This window comes from Geotrypetes seraphini, chromosome 1 (genome assembly GCF_902459505.1).
Source record: "Geotrypetes seraphini chromosome 1, aGeoSer1.1, whole genome shotgun sequence".
In the NCBI taxonomy this organism is placed as follows: Eukaryota; Metazoa; Chordata; class Amphibia; order Gymnophiona; family Dermophiidae; genus Geotrypetes; species Geotrypetes seraphini.
Genome location: NC_047084.1, coordinates 498,279,248 through 498,297,021, shown reverse-complemented (window position 1 = coordinate 498,297,021; position 17,774 = coordinate 498,279,248). Strand labels below are relative to the sequence as shown.

The 17,774-nt window shown below is 47.5% G+C and overlaps 1 protein-coding gene across 19 annotated transcripts in view; it reads left to right on the top strand.

Annotated features, from left to right (window-relative positions):
* LOC117351636 (transducin-like enhancer protein 1) overlaps positions 1-17,774 on the top strand; it is a 307,381-nt gene that overhangs the window by 265,982 nt on the left and 23,625 nt on the right. For all 19 annotated transcript variants that reach the window (XM_033927342.1, XM_033927370.1, XM_033927331.1 and 16 more), the window contains one exon: positions 16,203-16,452. In XM_033927342.1, coding sequence (XP_033783233.1) covers positions 16,203-16,452 — 250 coding nt within the window. The remainder of the gene's footprint in view (positions 1-16,202; positions 16,453-17,774) is intronic.

Here is a 17,774-nt window from a genome sequence, read left to right as displayed (position 1 = left end):
CGAGTCAGGCCAAAGCGGGTGGGTCGACCCCGACCCCGCATCGGACCTCGACTCCGCACACCCCGAGGGAATACTCGAGACCGAGGTCGCCCTCCAGGGAGTGTGCCCCGGACTCGGAACTCCCCACCTTCGTGGGGATTCCGGCCTTCCAGGATCTCCTTCGAGCCTTGATCTCATCGGAGCTGTCGGGAGCCCTGGAAGTGCTGCAGCGTGCTGCGGGCCCGGCGACGTCGACCTCGGCCGGGGCGCCCTCGGCCTCGGAGGCCCCGGTCTCGGCTCCCTCGACCTCGGGAGCCCCGGCCTCGGCGACCTCGGTCTCGGGTATTGCGGCCCCGTCCACCTCGGTCTCGGCCCCGCCCCGGACCTCGACCTCGGGGGAGCCTCCTGAGCGCAGTGTCCGCCCAAAAGAAAAGTTCCGCAGAGTGCGCCGACTTTCCTCCTCGACTTCGGGATCTTCCCCGGACGCCTCGCCCTCGAGGCGACCTCGGACGAGGCGCCGATCGAGGAAGCCTAAGCGACCCCGGGGCTCGCCTCGGCGCGATCGTTCCTCGTCGTTCGGGGGCGAGGCGCTGCAGGTGTCGGAGTTGCGCCTCGATAATCCGAGGCTCCTCCGCTCACCTCGGGGAAAGTCTTCCCGCGCCGCCTCGCCGGGGAAACGGGAGAGGACCCCACGGACCCCGGGATCCTCCCCCAGGGACTCCCCTAGGAGGATGATTTCACCCTCCCCCTCGAGGGCCGTGGAGAGAGGATCCTGGGATTCAGGATCGGTTAGGAATCCTCAATATTCCCATGAGGCCTCCCCCCGCTCCTCGGTGGGACGGTCGAGAACCCCGTCCCCCCAGGCTAGGCCGTCCTCCTTCTCATCTTTTGTCCAGGACATGGCCCAAGCCCTGGGGATTGACCTGATGGTAGGTTCCAAATATTCCAAGGAATTTCTAGAGGAACAGGACCTTCCCACTCCCCCTAGAGAGGTACCTAGACTCCCTCTCAACAGTGTCCTCCTGCAGACCTGGCTGAAGAACTTGTCGAGCCCTCTTACAGGCACGTCTGTCCCGTCAAAAATGGAATCAAAGTATAGGACGATTCCCCCGAAAGGGTTTGATAAGGCGCAGCTCTCCCACCAGTCCCTCCTGGTGGAATCTGCCCTTAAAAAATCACAGCCCTCACGGGTTTCTGCGGCGGTTCCACCCGGCAGGGAGGGGCGGACCCTGGACAAGTTTGGCCGTCGCCTCTATTCAAACACTCTGATGGCCACCAGAGTTCTAAATTACTCCTTCACCTTTTCCTCCTACTTGCGTGGGATGGTGAAGGACCTTCCTCAATATCGGAACTCGTTACCGGACTCCAAAAGAGCAGGATTCGATAAGTTTATGTCCAACCTGTCTCAATTGCGGTTGTACCTTTTCCATTCAGTGTACGACACCTTTGAGCTGGTTTCGAGGGTGTCGGCCCTCGCAGTGGCCATGCGCCGCTTGGCCTGGCTTCGCACCCTCGACATGGACCCAAACCTGCAGGAACGTCTTGCAGACCTGCCCTGTGTGGGGTCCGAGTTATTTGACGAGTCTTTGGAGGCGGCGACCAAACGGTTGTCGGAACAGGAACGCTCTTTAGCATCCCTGGTCCGCCCCAAACCTAGGCCCCCGCCACAGAAACCTTTCCGGCCTCCGCCGCGCCGGTACCCCCAGAAGTCGACCCCGTCCTTCTCAAGACCGCCTCCGAGACGTTCGTCTCAACGAGGCAGAGGGGGACAAACCCAAGCCCCGGCGCAGGGCCCTTCTAAGCCCGCGCCTTCCTTTTGACGGGCTGAGCGGACGGGGCGGGTTCCCCTCCGCACCTTCACCAGAACCCCTTCCTATCGGGGGGCGTCTTCGGTCCTTCCGGAAGGCATGGACCGCGATTACCTCAGACGCTTGGGTGCTCCGGATCGTCTCCGAAGGCTACTCGTTCAATTTTGTGTCCTCACCACCGGACAGTCCCCCAAGTTTAGCCTGGTGCAACCGGTCGCAACTACCGACCCTTCTGACCGAAGCCAAAGCTCTCCTGAAGCTTCGGGCGGTCGAGCCGGTCCCCAAGGACCAGTGGGGGACGGGATTTTACTCCCGTTACTTTTTGGTCCCAAAAAAGACCGGGGACATGCGCCCCATACTCGACCTCAGGAAGCTCAACAAATGCCTGGCCAGGGAGAAATTTCGAATGCTATCTCTCCCGGTCTTGTATCCTCTCTTGGAGGAAGGGGACTGGATGTGCTCCCTCGACTTGAAGGAAGCATATACCCATGTCCCGGTGCACCCCACCTGCCGAAAATTCTTACGATTCCAGGTGGGAGACCTACACCTCCAGTACAGAGTCCTGCCCTTCGGCCTGGCCGCGTCCCCACGAGTATTCACGAAGTGCATGGTAGTAGTGGCGGCAGCCCTGAGGTCTCGCGGGCTCCACGTGTTCCCTTACCTGGACGACTGGCTCATCAAAGCCCCGACCAGGGAGGAGGTTATCTCAGCGACCCGACAGTCTATTGCCTTCCTGCAAACCCTCGGATTCGAGATAAACTTTCCAAAGTCTCAGTTGAGGCCGGCTCAGTCTCTTCAATTCATAGGTGCGGTGCTGGACACGGTGCGCCTGCGCTCCTACCTCCCGACCCAACGGTTGGAAGTCTTGGTACGGATGAGCCGCCAGGTCTCTCAACTACCAAGGGTGTCGGCCAAGCGCATGATGATGCTGCTCGGCCATATGGCCTCGACGGTACACGTCACGCCATTTGCGAGGCTGCATCTGAGGATCCCTCAGTATACACTCGCATCACAATGGCGCCAGGAGTGCGATCCGGAGTCGCGCCTCATTTCGGTGACTCCGCTTTTGCGGAAATCGCTAAGTTGGTGGACAGACTCTTCAAATCTGTCCACGGGACTAATGTTTCGCACTCCCCCATTTCGCAAGGTTCTGACCACGGACTCCTCGGACTACGCGTGGGGAGCCCACCTCGACGGTCTTCGCACACAGGGCCTGTGGTCGGCGGAGGACCGTCGCTGTCACATCAACGTGCTAGAGCTTCGGGCCATCTTCCTAGCACTTCGAGCCTTCGTTCACGTAGTACAGGACCAGGTGGTCCTCGTCCGCACGGACAACCAAGTAGCAATGTACTATGTGAACAAACAGGGGGGAACGGGGTCGTGGCCCCTCTGCTCCGAGGCCCTTCGCCTCTGGGAGTGGGCGGCCTCCCGGAACATCTTCCTCCGGGCGGTCTACATCCAGGGGGAACTGAATTGTCTGGCGGACAAACTCAGTCGACTCCTGCAACCCCACGAGTGGACTCTACACTCAGCAGTTCTGCACGAGGTCTTCGCTCGCTGGGGAACGCCACAGGTAGATCTGTTCGCCTCTCCGGAGGCACACAAACTACCACTATATTGTTCTCGGATGTACTCGCGGGATCGTCTGGAGGCGGATGCCTTCCTTCTCGATTGGGACGGGAAGTTCCTCTATGCATTCCCTCCTTTCCCTCTGATCATGCGAACGTTGGTACACCTCAGATCGTCCACGGCCACGATGATTCTCATAGCTCCTCGGTGGCCGCGTCAGAACTGGTTCTCCCTACTGCTCCAACTCAGCGCCAGGGAACCCCTTCTTCTGCCTGTCGGTCCTTCTCTGCTATCTCAGAATCAAGGATCCATGTTACATCCCAATCTGCAGTCATTGCACCTGACAGCTTGGTTTCTTGTTCCCTGACCCCTCCGGACCTGTCTCAATCAGTGAGGGAAGTGCTGGAAGCCTCCCGCAAGATCTCGACGAGGCTTTGCTATTCGCAGAAATGGACCAGGTTTTCCACCTGGTGCTCTTCTTTCCTCCTGGACCCGGTATCGGCCCCGGTACCCTCGGTTCTGGACTACTTATTCCATTTGTCGCGCTCTGGCCTGAAAACCACTTCGGTGCGTGTCCATCTTAGTGCGATTTCCGCCTTCCACCAACACCTGGATGGACGCCCTCTGTCTCTCCATCCCTTGGTGACACGCTTCATGAAAGGATTACTCAGGGTTTGTCCCCCGCTCAAACCTCCCCCAGTCGTATGGAATTTGAATGTGGTTTTAGCTCAACTGATGAAACCACCCTTTGAGCCACTCAACAAGTCCCTCTTGAAATTTCTGACTTGGAAGGTGGTGTTTCTGATTGCCCTCACCTCCGCTAGGCGGATTGGGGAACTACAAGCCTTGGTTGCGGACCCACCCTTCACCGTATTCCATCATGACAAGGTGGTCCTCCGCACCCATCCTAAGTTTGTCCCGAAGGTTGTTTCTGATTTCCACCTCAATCAGTCCATTGTCCTTCCTGTGTTCTTCCCTAAGCCCCACTCCCATCCTGGCGAGACGGCGCTTCACACGCTTGACTGTAAGAGGGCGTTGGCATTTTACCTTCAACGCACCAAGTCCCATCGGAAGGTCCCGCAATTATTCTTGTCCTTCGATCCCAATCGATTAGGGCACCCAGTTTCCAAGCGCACTCTGTCTAACTGGTTGGCGGCGTGCATCTCCCTTTGCTATACTCAGGCTGGCCTTCCTCCCCCGGGTCGAGTCACGGGGCACAAGGTCCGAGCAATGGCAGCTTCGATAGCCTTCCTCCGTTCCACCCCGATGGAAGACATATGTAAGGCTGCCACTTGGTCTTCGGTTCATACATTCACCTCTCACTACTGTCTGGACACTCTGTCCAGGAGTGACGGCCGGTTTGGCCAGTCAGTTTTACAAAATCTGTTTTCTTAAAATTGCCATCCTCCCACCTGCCCTTTTTGGTTTGGCTTGGAGGTCACCCACATGTGAGAATATCATGCCTGCTTGTCCTGGGATAAAGCACAGTTACTTACCGTAACAGGTGTTATCCAGGGACAGCAGGCATATATTCTCACAACCCGCCCACCTCCCCGGGGATGGCTTCTAAGCTAGTTATGGAACTGAGGACCACGAGGTGGGATGCGCCCTCTAGTGGGCAGAAGGCACGCACATGCGTGGTGCAGTGTGCAAACTTGAAACTTCTAGCAAGTTTGCTTGAAAAGCTGTCCGCGCCGGGGCTCCGTAGATGACGTCACCCACATGTGAGAATATATGCCTGCTGTCCCTGGATAACACCTGTTACGGTAAGTAACTGTGCTTTTTCTGCCGGTCCACGGGTGTAAAAAGGTTGAAGAACACTGAGCTAGAGCATGTGAAAATTTGCATAAGTTGCACAGGATCTCGGTATGTTATGATAGTTAATTGCTTGTGTAAATTGCCTTGGGTAGACAAACAGTTGATTAGCAAGAGTGTGAGCTCCACCTCCCCCTGCAGTCCACTAGGAAGATCAACTGTTTTTTACATCTAAGCAGCAACAGGACCAGCCACCACTACCGAGAGCCCTTTGCCCTGATCCAGCCAAACAAGTAAGCTCTTCCCCCAGCATTCCGTTGGAAAAATCAATATGCTTGCTTTTAAATATTATCAGAAGTAGGAGATCAACTGCTTTTACACCTAAGCAGCACCAAGACCAGCCGCCACTATCGAGAGCTTTTGTCCCAATCCAGCCAGACGTGTATGCTCTTCACCATACAATTTGTTGGAGAGATCAATCTGCATGCTTTTAAATATCAGCAGCATTGGGAAAACAACTGCTTTTACACCTAAGCAGCAGCGGGTCCATCCGCAACCACCAAGAACCCACAGACCCGAACCTGCCAGGAATGTGAGATCCGCCCCCCCTACAATTCGATAAGAAGATCAACTGTTTTTACACCTAAGCAGCAATAGGACCAGCCGTCACTACCGGGAACCCTTTGCCACGATCCAGCCAGACATATAAGATCCTCCCCCAGCATTCCATTGGATAGATCAATCTACCTGCTTTTAAATATCAGCAGCAGTGGGAGAACAACTGCTTTTACACCTAAGCAGCATTGGGACCAACCGCAACTACCAAGAGCCCATAGACCAGATCATGACAGGAGTGTGAGCTCCACACCTCCTGCAGTCCGCTAGGAAGATCAACTGCTTTAACACCTAAGTAGCAGCAAGACCAGCTGCCTATAATAGGAGCCCTTGCCCCGATCCAACCAGGCATGTGAGTTCCTCCCCCTATATCCCATTTAAGAGATCAATCTACCTGCTTTAAATATCAGCAGCAGTAGAAAAACAACTGCTTTTACATACAAGCAGCAGCGAGACCTACCGCAACCACCAAGAGCCCACAGACCCGATCCTGCCAGGAGTGTGAACTCCTCCCCCTGCAGTCCATTGGAGAGATCAATCTGCCTGCTTTTAAATATCAGCAGCAGTGGAGATCAACTGCTTTTACACCTAAGCAGCAACGAGACCAGCCACAACCACCGAGAGCACACAGACCCGATCCTACCAAGAGTGTGAACTCTTCCCCCCATGCAATCCGCTAAGAAGATCGACTGTCGGCTCCGGGCGGCTTTCCCACAGAGGAGAGAATCCTGCATTCACCGTGGGCCTCATCTGGGGCAGCCTCCTTGGAGCGGCTGGGGCACGGGCAGTGTGTCTGGGAGGGAATGCATGGATGGGAGAACATCGCAGGAGAGGAGACATAGGCATCCTGGGACTGTCTGCCAAGTCTCTTCCCTGAAGAAGCCCTTTCTGGAAACGTCAATCGCTCCTCCTAAACTTACTTGCTCCACTTCATCACTGACGCTGAAACCGTGGATTGAAGACAAAGTTTTATTTTATTTTTCTTTCCAGCTTATGATTTATCTTTAATCTTATCTATTGTTTTGCCTTTTGTCTTTGTTTTGTTCTATTTCTATCATTTAAATTTCTCCAGAATTCTACTATTCAACGGCTCCCCCTTCTGCTTCTATTCCTTTCTCTCCTCTCTTCTACCTTCCAAAGTATTTAGATCAATGCTGTCTTGTTAAAATGTTTATTTTATTTTTATTTTTCCTCTAACTCTACTTTTCACTTCTCTATTACCCTCCAGGTACTTTAGTTAGATTGTGAGCCTTCGGGACAGTAAGGGAATTTTTCAAGTACCTTTCTTATTTCTAATCTTAATGTATATTTTCTGTAAACCGCTTAGAACCTAACGGATGTAGCGGTATATAAGAAATAAATTACATTACAAATAAAGAGCTCAGAATCCCTACTAGGGAAAAAAATGTTTCCTCTGCGTTTTTGGAATATCTTAGAGGCAACTACTAATCCACAGTATATCAGATTTTTACTGAGTTCAGTTAGTTTTTGCTCCCTATCATATTGCTGGTTGTGAGAGACTGTTAAGGTTGGCTAATGCAGAAAACTGATTAGATCCTGCAGGGAAACAAAATTGTATGGGAGTAGTTTTCTAAGGGATCCTTTTACTAAGATGTGTTAGCTGTTTTAGCGCACTAAACGCTAATGCATCCATAGACTTACAATGGGCGCGTTAGCGTTTAGCGTGTGCTAATATTTCGTGCACGCTGAAACGGCTAACGCACCTTAGTAAAAGGACCCCTAAGGGACTTAAGCACACGAAACAGCTTTCTGCATGCATTAGTAAGCTCTTACAAAATTGCTTCAAGCGAATATATAAAGAAATGTCTACCAACAATTGCCACATCTGTTTGTGTGAGGTGGAGAGTAGGCAGAGTTGGAGGCAGGATTGGCATGTATATGTGTGTTTTATAAATCTGTTGATTCTTATTGAAACATCCATGCACAAATTTGTGCCTGCCTCAGAGCAGGTTTAAATTGGTATGACGCCATCAGTATGCTACTGGAGATGAATCTGAGGCTAGTTTAGAATTGCACATACAAGTGTATGTTGTCTTGATAAAATACAGTATATTCGTTCACTTTTTCCCTAGCATGCACTGTTATAAAATTAGCCCCCCCCCAGTCTGTTTACATAACATTTCAGTCATTAAATTTTGGCAACGACTGGATACGTGCACATTATTTTAGTTTTGTTTTCTTTGACTACTTTTTATTAAAGGTGTTAATTGTAAAAAAATTTTTTAAAAAAACCTCCCATAGAATTATGAGAAACTTTTGGGTCCTTTTATCAAAGCGCGCGGTAGGGGTTTAACGCGCGGAAAACTGCCTGCCGCACTAGTCGCTAACTCCTCCATTGACGAGGCATTAGTTTTATGGCTTGCCGCGGGGGTTAGCGCGTGATGAAATGTCCGATGCACTAACCCCACTAGCGCACCTTGATAAAAGGAGCCCTTTGTATGATTTTTTTTAATTTTTAATCTTTTGGGGATGGTTTAATTTTTGATTTCCAGCGGTCATTCAGTGGATATCTGCATTGTTGCCCACACACACACACACACCTACTTGCATTTCCACTGGATTGCAGCTTTCACGCCTATATTTTCAGGTTCTCAAATGAAACCTCCCAGTTTCCTGTGTTCATTTTATATCCTTCCTGGCACCTCTAGAATTTTCTGATATGAGCCTTACTTGGTCTTGAGTTGTCTTTTCTGTATAGCTAATATTTAATTTAACTTCCATTATAGTCTCCTGTGATTATAGTATTAACAGTCACATGAAGGAGGCAGCTTACTTTTGTTAGCATAAGGATTGAGTTAAGCGGTTATCGTGCTGTGGTTAGGAGTGGCCTTTTCAGTACCGTGAGTATAACAGATGGTCTTAGTGTTGGGTTGTTTTGTGTGCCCAACTATTACAAGAACTATTACCACAACTGCCTAATTTGCTTTCTGTAATCATATAGCAAGAATTAACTTAATAAAACACAAATACAAAAAATGCGTGCAAAACATTTTGTACAGATTGTGCACTTTCTTTTTGACCTAAGAATTATGCACAAATAATATAAATGAGCTATCAAGCTACAGAGCTGCCTTCTTCAAAATGTTGCATTGCTACAAATAAAAAATAAAATATGCATTAATAAAAATTTACTTTGAGGTGACTTCCACTTTAAAGCATCAGATCCTTTATTATATGCTCCAGTATACCGTATTTTTCGCTCTATAAGACATACTTTTTTTCCCCCCAAAAGTGGGTAGAAATAAGGGTGCGTCTTGTGGAGCGAATACCCACACACACACACCTTCCCTGATCCATCGCTCTCATTGGTCTGTTCTTGCGCCCGAGACAGAGCACCAAAGAGCCCAGCCTCGCCGAGCCAGGGTGCGTGCAGTTCCACTCTTCCTTCTTGCGACTGAGTGCGTTCTGCGTTCCCTGGTAAAGGGCTGCTGTGAGCAGTGGAATCGCAGTCAGTTAAATGGTACAGCGGGGAGCGGAGGAGGTTTGTCCAGTGATGAGCAGGCATTAATAATTTGTGGTGACTTGTACCCATCCAGGCGTGAAGATTTCTCACTGCTATAGTGTTGTTTTTTTTATTATTTTCTTAAAGACAATAGGTCTCTCTTTGATATTGATAGGTAGAAAGAGCTGTAGGGATCAGGAATGTTTCTGTGGCTTTTGCCATGAAAGGGGCTCACCGACTTTGGCCTTCTTTGCCGCCAGGGAGAGCTATAAGGTAGAGTGTGCGTGAAAGAGAAGGGCAGTTGCTCAGAAACTGGGGGTCATGGGCCAGAGAACCCTGCCACTGCCTTGGGCAGTCCGTGCTTGGTAAGCCTTCAAAGCCCAAACCATCTGATCCCCATTTGCCATTCTCAGGTATGTTTTGGATATTTTCAGTACTTTAAATTGCCCTTGAAATACAATGTTGTGATTTTATTGTATGATGAAGACCGGGGTAAAATTTTTTTTTTCCCATCCCCTGCCTGCCTGTACATTTTTTTGGGCCAGCCCCTGCCTGCCCCAGCGTGCCTGCTTGCCTCAGGGTGGGGGGCCCTACCTGCCTGCCACTAGGCCTGCCCTGTGCCCTGTTCCAGCCTACCAGAGGGGAGACAGGGTACAGAAACTGGCAGGGAGGGGGACAGGGTGCAGAGCCTGGTAAGGAGTGTGGAGTTCAGTGCAAAGCCTGGGAGGGAGAATATGATTCAGAATTTTTTTTTTCTTGTTTTCCTCTAAATCTAGGGTGCATCTTATGGTCAGGCGCATCTTATGGAGCGAAAAATACAATAACGAGTCATAGCCATAGTTGCATGCAGTGCAGAAAAGCAAATTCATATTTAGTGATGGTCTTATTAAATGTCAAAATAGCATCTTCTCTGAAAGTGATCACTCTGAACCTCAAGTAATTAGCAAGATCACAAAAAGTAGATTAATCCTTAGAGGTAAGTAGTGACTTTCTCAAGTCTGTAGCATGTTGCAAGGGTTTTCATATTATTGTGTTTTTCACAGTCCCCCCCCAAAAAATTCAAAAAGTATTAGAGTAATTTATTACCATGATTATTTAACATACTCTGCATTTTCAGGGGTGTATAGCAGAAGCCTCTGTGCACATATTTCCATAATCTCTGAATTTGGTGTAGATATTTACATGGTGCCCATTTATGTTAAAAATAAACACCCACTTTACAGTTCCACTTCTACTCTACCCAATTCTGATCCTGGGGAACACCTATATGTAGGCAGAGGAGTAGCTTAATGGTTAGTGTGGTAGGCTGAGATCTTGGGGAGCTGGGTTCAATTCCAAATGTGACCTTGGGCAAATCACTTAACCCTCCATTGCCTGAGGTAGAAAAAAAACACTTTAAGTTTCAAATTTATTAGGTTTCTATATACCGCCTCTCAAGGTTATCTAAGCGGTTTTACAATCGGGTACCCAAGCATTTAGTTTGTGAACCCATTAGGGACAGAGTACATGCACAACAGTGTTCTCCCCAGGGCCTTTCAGCCGGGCGCTCCGCCCAGCTAATTTAGATGAGCGCCCGGCTGTAATCTCGATCTCAATCCTGCTGCTGCTTCCGCCTTCTGCTAACATTTAAAAAAAAAAAAAAACCTCACCGGCTTGGAGATTTACCGGGCTGACTCGGCACAGCCTGAATCGCAGGAGCCTGACTTTTGTTTGTTTTTAACGCCAGCAAGCGACTTGAACCCATGCTCCGGGGCTCTAACGTGCATGCCGCTTCCCTCCGAAACCGGAAGTCACGTCCCAAGGGGGGAAGAGAAGGGAAGTCGGCATGCACACGCCTCGGAGCATGGGTTCGCTATAGGAGACAGGTCAGCTTACAACTTGCTCTTGCTTACTTCGGGCTTTCCTCGCTGCCGGGTCCTGCCTACTTTCTGTTTCCGTAAAGGCAGGACTCGGCAACGAGGAAGGCCCGAAGCAAGCAAGAGCAGCGAGTTGTAAGCTTCCCTCCGTTGCTGACTTATGGAAGATAGGTCAGCGATGGAAGGAAGCTTACAACTTGCCTTAGTCCAGCCCTGCACAACATGCGGCCCAAAACGGATCTCACTGCCGATATGGCTCTCACTCCGCTCTCCTTTGAAGATAGCTCAGGAGGCAAGATTTAGCCCGAGATCAGACGAACATTAAAGGGCATCTGAGCAGATTGAGGAGAACATGTCCTGTTTTTCCTTGCCTAAAAATACCATCTTGTCTGATCAGATCCTTAAGAGTGATGCAACTATGTATGCTGGACAGTCTCCTCCAGTAAACAGAGCTTTAAAGCCTGCAGCCATACAGAACCAGATGGTCAAAGGGCTCCAAAGTGTAGATTGCCAAGGGATCTGTCTCACAAGTTTCTGCTGCTGGCAGATGTAAACACAGCACAAGAAATAGAGACTTGTGGCATTCTGTGTGGAAAGCTGATGCATAATTAATTTACTATTACCCATGTAATAGTGCCAAAGCAGTCTGCTGGACTAGACTACAGTACAGTGATATGGGGAATTTGGAAGAATTATTCAGTGTTCAAGATCAACATGATCTCACAGAAGTAAGACGGAGAGAAAGAGAGAGGCAGATACTGGAGAGGGGGGGGGGAAGAGAAGGGAAGGAGATTGAGATGTCAGACCATGGGGTGGAGTGGCAAGGAAGGAAGGAAAGGAGAAGAGAGAGATGCCAGAGCTTAGGGGAGGGGTGGAGACAAAAAATGGAGAGGGGTTGAAGCTGAAATAAATCATGTACAAAGGAGAGAAAGGGCACAGGATACTGAAGAGACATAGAAAGAGGGGAGATACCATATGGAACAGAGAGAGGGCAGACACTGGATGGAAAAGGCAGAAAGGGTGGACAGTGGATGCAAGGGCAGAGATAGGGTGGACAGTAGATGGAAGGGGTAGAGAGAGGGTAGAGGCTGGGTGGAAGGGGCAAAGAGAGAGGACAGATGTTGCATGGAAGGGAGCGAGGACAAATGCTGAATAGAAAGAAGAGAGTGAAGAGAAGATGACTAAAGCAGAAACGACAAAAGGTAGAAAAAAAATATTTTTTTTGCTTTAGTAGAATCAAGTAGTATTGTAACTGTATTGATTAAAATTTATCAATAGGAAATGGAAATAAGACAATTTGGGGGGGGGACTAAACCCCTTTCCTCAGATCAGAACAGGATACCATAACAGCTGTATACAGTACTGTCTTGAAGAAAGATTTGGCCTCTGAAAGCTAATTGAAAAATGGATTAGTCCAATAAAATGGTATTTTCATATTTCTCATTATTTGTTTTATTTCTATTTGTTAATTTGTAAAGTGGTGACTTATGTAGAAGTTTTTTTTCAAATTTACATCTACTGTCTTTATATTTTGCACAGTATTAGGGGACATGTGTCACTGTTTCTGTGGTGTTGTATTGTATGAAGAGTCTGGTTTCTACATATTTCTATTTTTAGTTTGTGATTATTCCATATTGGGCAAGGGTGTGTATGAAAAGGACAGGCTTTCTGTTAGCATTGACTACAGGATCAATTGACTGTGTAGGATCTGGTTTGTTTAGTTTTCCAATGCGTGTGTTGGTGTTCTAGTGCTCACTGCAGTGTTTAAGATGCTGCCTTTTCCTAGATGCACCCTTATTGTGTGACTCATGGATTATTACTAAAAATATATTTTTTTTTATATAGAGGAGGGGGTTGTTAAAAAAATGATTAGCACTGGCTGTCATATATACTAGGTACACCACTGGATTTAATGACCCTATTCTAACTTTACTGTTGACGTAGGTGTTGTCCCCCCCCCCCCAACACACAGACACACACATTATAAAGAATTAAATTAAAGTTGTATTATCATCAAGCAGCTTTCAAATGACATTATAAGCAAATAAAAATAAAATATTTTTAATACATTGCTAATTATTACCTGCATCTTTACCTATACAGTTTTGTCCTAGCTCTTACTTTGCACTATAGCAAAATAAAAAAGAAGCAGATAAAGATCAATCACACAGGTGCCCTTCAAGGCTCAGTAACACCTCTCCATAAATTATGTGGAAGAGGTCTGGAAGTGGGGATAGCATCTATTTCATATCCTCAGTGAGACCTCAGGAAGGAACCTAGTGATCAAAACATTAGAGGTGTTGTACAGCCATTTCTTGTATGACTGGATGAGCTATATTTATCTTTTTTTTTTAGTTGTTTAAATTCATGCAGAAATAAATGGTTAGATTGAACCTAATGACTTCATTTATGCATTTCCCTTTTTTAAACCTCTATACCATTTGAAAGAGGGCGAATATCTAATTATTCACTTCTAGAATTGGATACTTCTTAGATTTAGTAAAAATATTCTGTCACAAGTGTCAAACCTTAAAAAAGGAAGTCATATCAAGCATTGGAAAATAATAATAATTAACTAATAAAAATAGTATACATTTAATTTTCTCCACTACCAAATTTCCCCGCCCCGCCCGGCTACTTTTTCATGCCACCCGGCTGGAAAAAATTTCTGGGGAGAACACTGCACATAATATGTATAATGCTGCGCACATCTAGTAGCACTATAAAAATTAGTAGTAGCAGTAGTACATGCATAAGTAATTGGGGTCCTGAAGGTGCACATACACTACATATATATGCATAAATTGCCACATAGAAGTAGCTTTACATGCAGAGAAGCCTTTATAAAATTGTTCCTTCAATGTGAATGATCAATTAAGAGAACTGTTAAAGAAACCAAAAGGTCTTGATTGAATAAATCCTCACACTCTAGCAAATTCAAATTCTCCATTTCCAGAAGTTGTTTAAGGAGGCTGATTTATAAGTCAACCTATCTCTGCAAAGTCGTAGTACCATATTTTCACATAGATAACGCGCACCCGTGTAAAACGCGCACACGGGTATAGCGCGCGAAAAACACAGATTTATGTACAGAAATTTTTATATACCGCGCACACCCGTATACCGCGCATGCTGCCCGACTCTCCTTTCGCCCGCCCCGACTCTTCTCTGGAGACCCCGACTCTCTTTTCACCCGCCCCGACTCTCCTTTCCCCCTTGAAGTCCTGTCCCTACCCTGAATGCTTGATGCCCCCCCTGACGTCCGATTCAACCCCCGCAGGACCGCTCGAACCCCCACCCCAAAGGACCGCTCGCACGCACCCGCACCCCCACCCTGAAGGAGCGTTCGCACTCCCACCCCGAAGGACCGCTCGCACCCCCACCCGAAGGACCGCTCGCACCCCCACAGCCTCCCCCCCCCCCCATGGAGAAGCTGTCTACCTTGTTTCCAGATGCCAGCGAGCCCAGCTGTTTCCTCTGCCGGCGGTCCCGCCCCTTCTCTGAGCCCTGCTGCGCTGCTTTTTCTTCCGGCGGTCCCGCCCTTTCTCTGATGTCTGAGAAAGGGCGGGACCGCCTGAAGAGGAAGCAGCGCAGCACAGGGCTCTGAGAAGGGGCAGGACCGCCGGCAGAGGAAGCAGCTGGGCTGGCATCCGGTAACAAGGTAGACAGCTTCTCCATGGGGGAGGGGGGAGGCTGTGGGGGTGCGAGCGGTCCTTCGGGTGGGGGTGCGAACGGTCCTTCGGGGTGGGAGTGCGAGCGCTCCTTCCGGGTGATGAATCGGGCGTCGGGGGGGGGGAACTATGTAAAAAAAATTTTGTACAACGCATATAACGCGCAAGGGTATGCGCGGTTTGTAAAAACCACATATAACGCGCGCGTTATATGCAAGAAAATACGGTAAATGTGCCAAAATTTATTAAGCAAAGGTATGAACTCGGCGATATAAAGTTATTCAGAGTTTCAGATTAAAGCAAGATTAGAGCAAAATGTCAGTGTGCTCAGATATTTGTTAGGATACTGTAAAGGAGGGGTGTCAGAGTCCCTCCTGGAGGGCCGCAATCCAGGCGGGTTTTCAGGATTTCTCCAATGAATATGCATGAGATCTATTTGCCTGCACTGCTTTCATTGTACGCTAATAGATCTCATGCATATTCATTGGGGGGAAATCCTGAAAACCCGACTGGATTGCGGCCCTCCAGGAGGCACTTTGACACCCCTGCTATAAAGTGAACAGTTTGGCATTGCCTCAGTTAGTAGCTTTGGGTTAAGAAAACTGCTAAGGAAGGTTGCTATGAAGTATAAAATGACTACTAAAAAAAGAGGTATGTGGTGAGACGGGGGAAAATAGTAACAGTTTCAGAATTGCTCCACAACCCTGACCAATACGAGAGGATGGCAAGAAAGGAACCCATATGTTTTGCCACATAGCATTCAGCACCCTGCAATAGTTGTTTTTTTGTTGTTTTTCTCTCCCCCCCTTAATTAGAACAATGTAACTTTACCCCCCCTTTTCTTTTTCCTTTTAACCCCCATTCTCATGTTTGTCTTTGTAAAAATGTCTTTAATGTTCACTCTTCCCCCCTTTTATAAGTATCATTTTAATTTTTTTTGTTGTTGTTGTTAGCATTGTAAACCGGCTAGATGCCTGTCGATGGTCGGTATATTAAAAAAATTATAAACTTGAACTTGAAACTTGTTGTTGGGGTGTTTTTTTTTTTTTTTTTTAATTATGATGTTTGAGACCTATACAGCCATATTTTTTTCCAATAGTTTATTTAGAAGCTTAGGAGCTGTGCCACTTTTAAGTCTGGAGAGCAAACATGCCTGACTCAAAGGCAGCAGGACTACTTCCAAAATGGAAAAGCAAACATAAGTTTTAAGATGCCATGCAGTGTGCCTAGAAACCTATTTCTATCATTTCTGTTGGGAGAAAGTATTCAGGTGAAACTGGTAAAAAAAATAAATTTGCTACATTCCTGAATCACATGATGGTTTTCTAAAAGGAGTATATAAACTTAGATTTGACAAGGATGTGGTGGTGGTTTGAGATTTTTCTCTTATTTTATATTTTCTTCAAACAGCTTTTAGAATTGGAATTCAAGGCTACTATTTTCCTTTTGACAAATTGTTTTATTTTCTCTTTCCTACACACCGCAGAGCCTACTCATTTCATGTAACCGCGGATGGTCAGATGCAGCCGGTACCTTTCCCTCCTGATGCCCTGATTGGACCAGGAATCCCTCGGCACGCACGCCAGATAAACACCCTTAATCACGGTGAAGTAGTGTGTGCGGTTACTATCAGCAACCCCACGAGGCACGTGTACACTGGTGGGAAGGGATGTGTTAAGGTCTGGGATATAAGCCAACCTGGCAACAAAAGCCCCGTCTCTCAGCTGGACTGCCTGGTAAGTGTACAGGAACTTGTGCACAGGGGTAATGTCTCCTCTGAGTCTCAATAAGGAAATAGCTGTTCGGGCCCAGGATTTATTCATATTATTTCAAAAACAAGGAAATGGAAGCAAGTTCTGTTTCCTGAGCTAGGTATCTGACTACACACACACATTGTTCCAGTCTACATCTGGTTGACAGCATATTCGTATCTTACATTAGAAATTATGAAGGGGTTTTCAGTTGTAATCAATGTGGGAGGACTTTTGTCTCCTCAGAAATGCTCCTCGGAGCATCAGAGAGAGAGAGTATCAAGAACCAATCCTATGATCCAAAATTGCTTTCCATTCTTTCTCAGGAAGGTTTGTGTTTACAAAGAAGGTGGTTAAATGCTGTTTGTTGACGGTTATGAAAAGTAGTCTGACTTTGGCACGACTGTGACAAATGTTTGTTAGAGGTTCCTTAGTCTTAATTGGAGCAAGGCTTATATAGTTTTAGTCTTAACCCTTTTGAGGAAGAGTGCTTCCCCCGTGCTGTGGCTGTTTTGAAATGCCTTATGCAGCAATGTCTAGGCTTTAATTCAAGTGCTTGGGTTATCAGATTTTCTCTTTGCTTTCAGAGAAATGCCCTGTTTATTTTTTGACCAAAAATACTAACTTTTTTTCTGTTCCCTGACTTATTTCTTTTTTAAACTCTAAACTCCTTTTCTGTTTAGAATAAAACAAAATACAATGGCAAAAGTCTCTACACAGCTTTCTCAAAATCCCAATAAAGGGTATCATTTCTGGCCTTGAATATAAATACGTTAGTGACTGGGTTAAAGATCAGAGAGTTATTGTGCAGGTGTCCACATTTTATGAGATGTGTACAAACATCCTTGTCTTTCTGCTTCCTGAATCGGTTGGGCTAGAGTGTTTGAATAAGTAATTAGCATCTCCATTTTCTGTCGCCAGATCTTCAAGAGTTTGGTGGGTAAAGTGCTTTGCCAGGAGAAAACAGATGAACTCCATAATTAAGGAAGATCATTAACATTTTGTTGCTTAAAGCTGGAGCAACAGTTCCTTTCACTTTATTCTCTTTTAAAATCAAAAGATTTTTTGACTCTTAAAAAGTTCAAAAGGCAAGCTCCCAGACAGTTGTATAGTAAGGGGGGAGGGGGGCGCTGGCACCTGTTGTCCTCCCCATCCCCGCTCCTTCCCGATCTCCCCTGCCCTGTGCATGCGCCCTTTCCCTCCCCTCTCCTCCCGTCATACCTCTTTAATTTTCCCTGTGCAAGCAGCGTTATGAACTTGCTGCTCGCGTTGGTGTTTCCTCTCTCTGACGTCACTTCTGGGCCCCA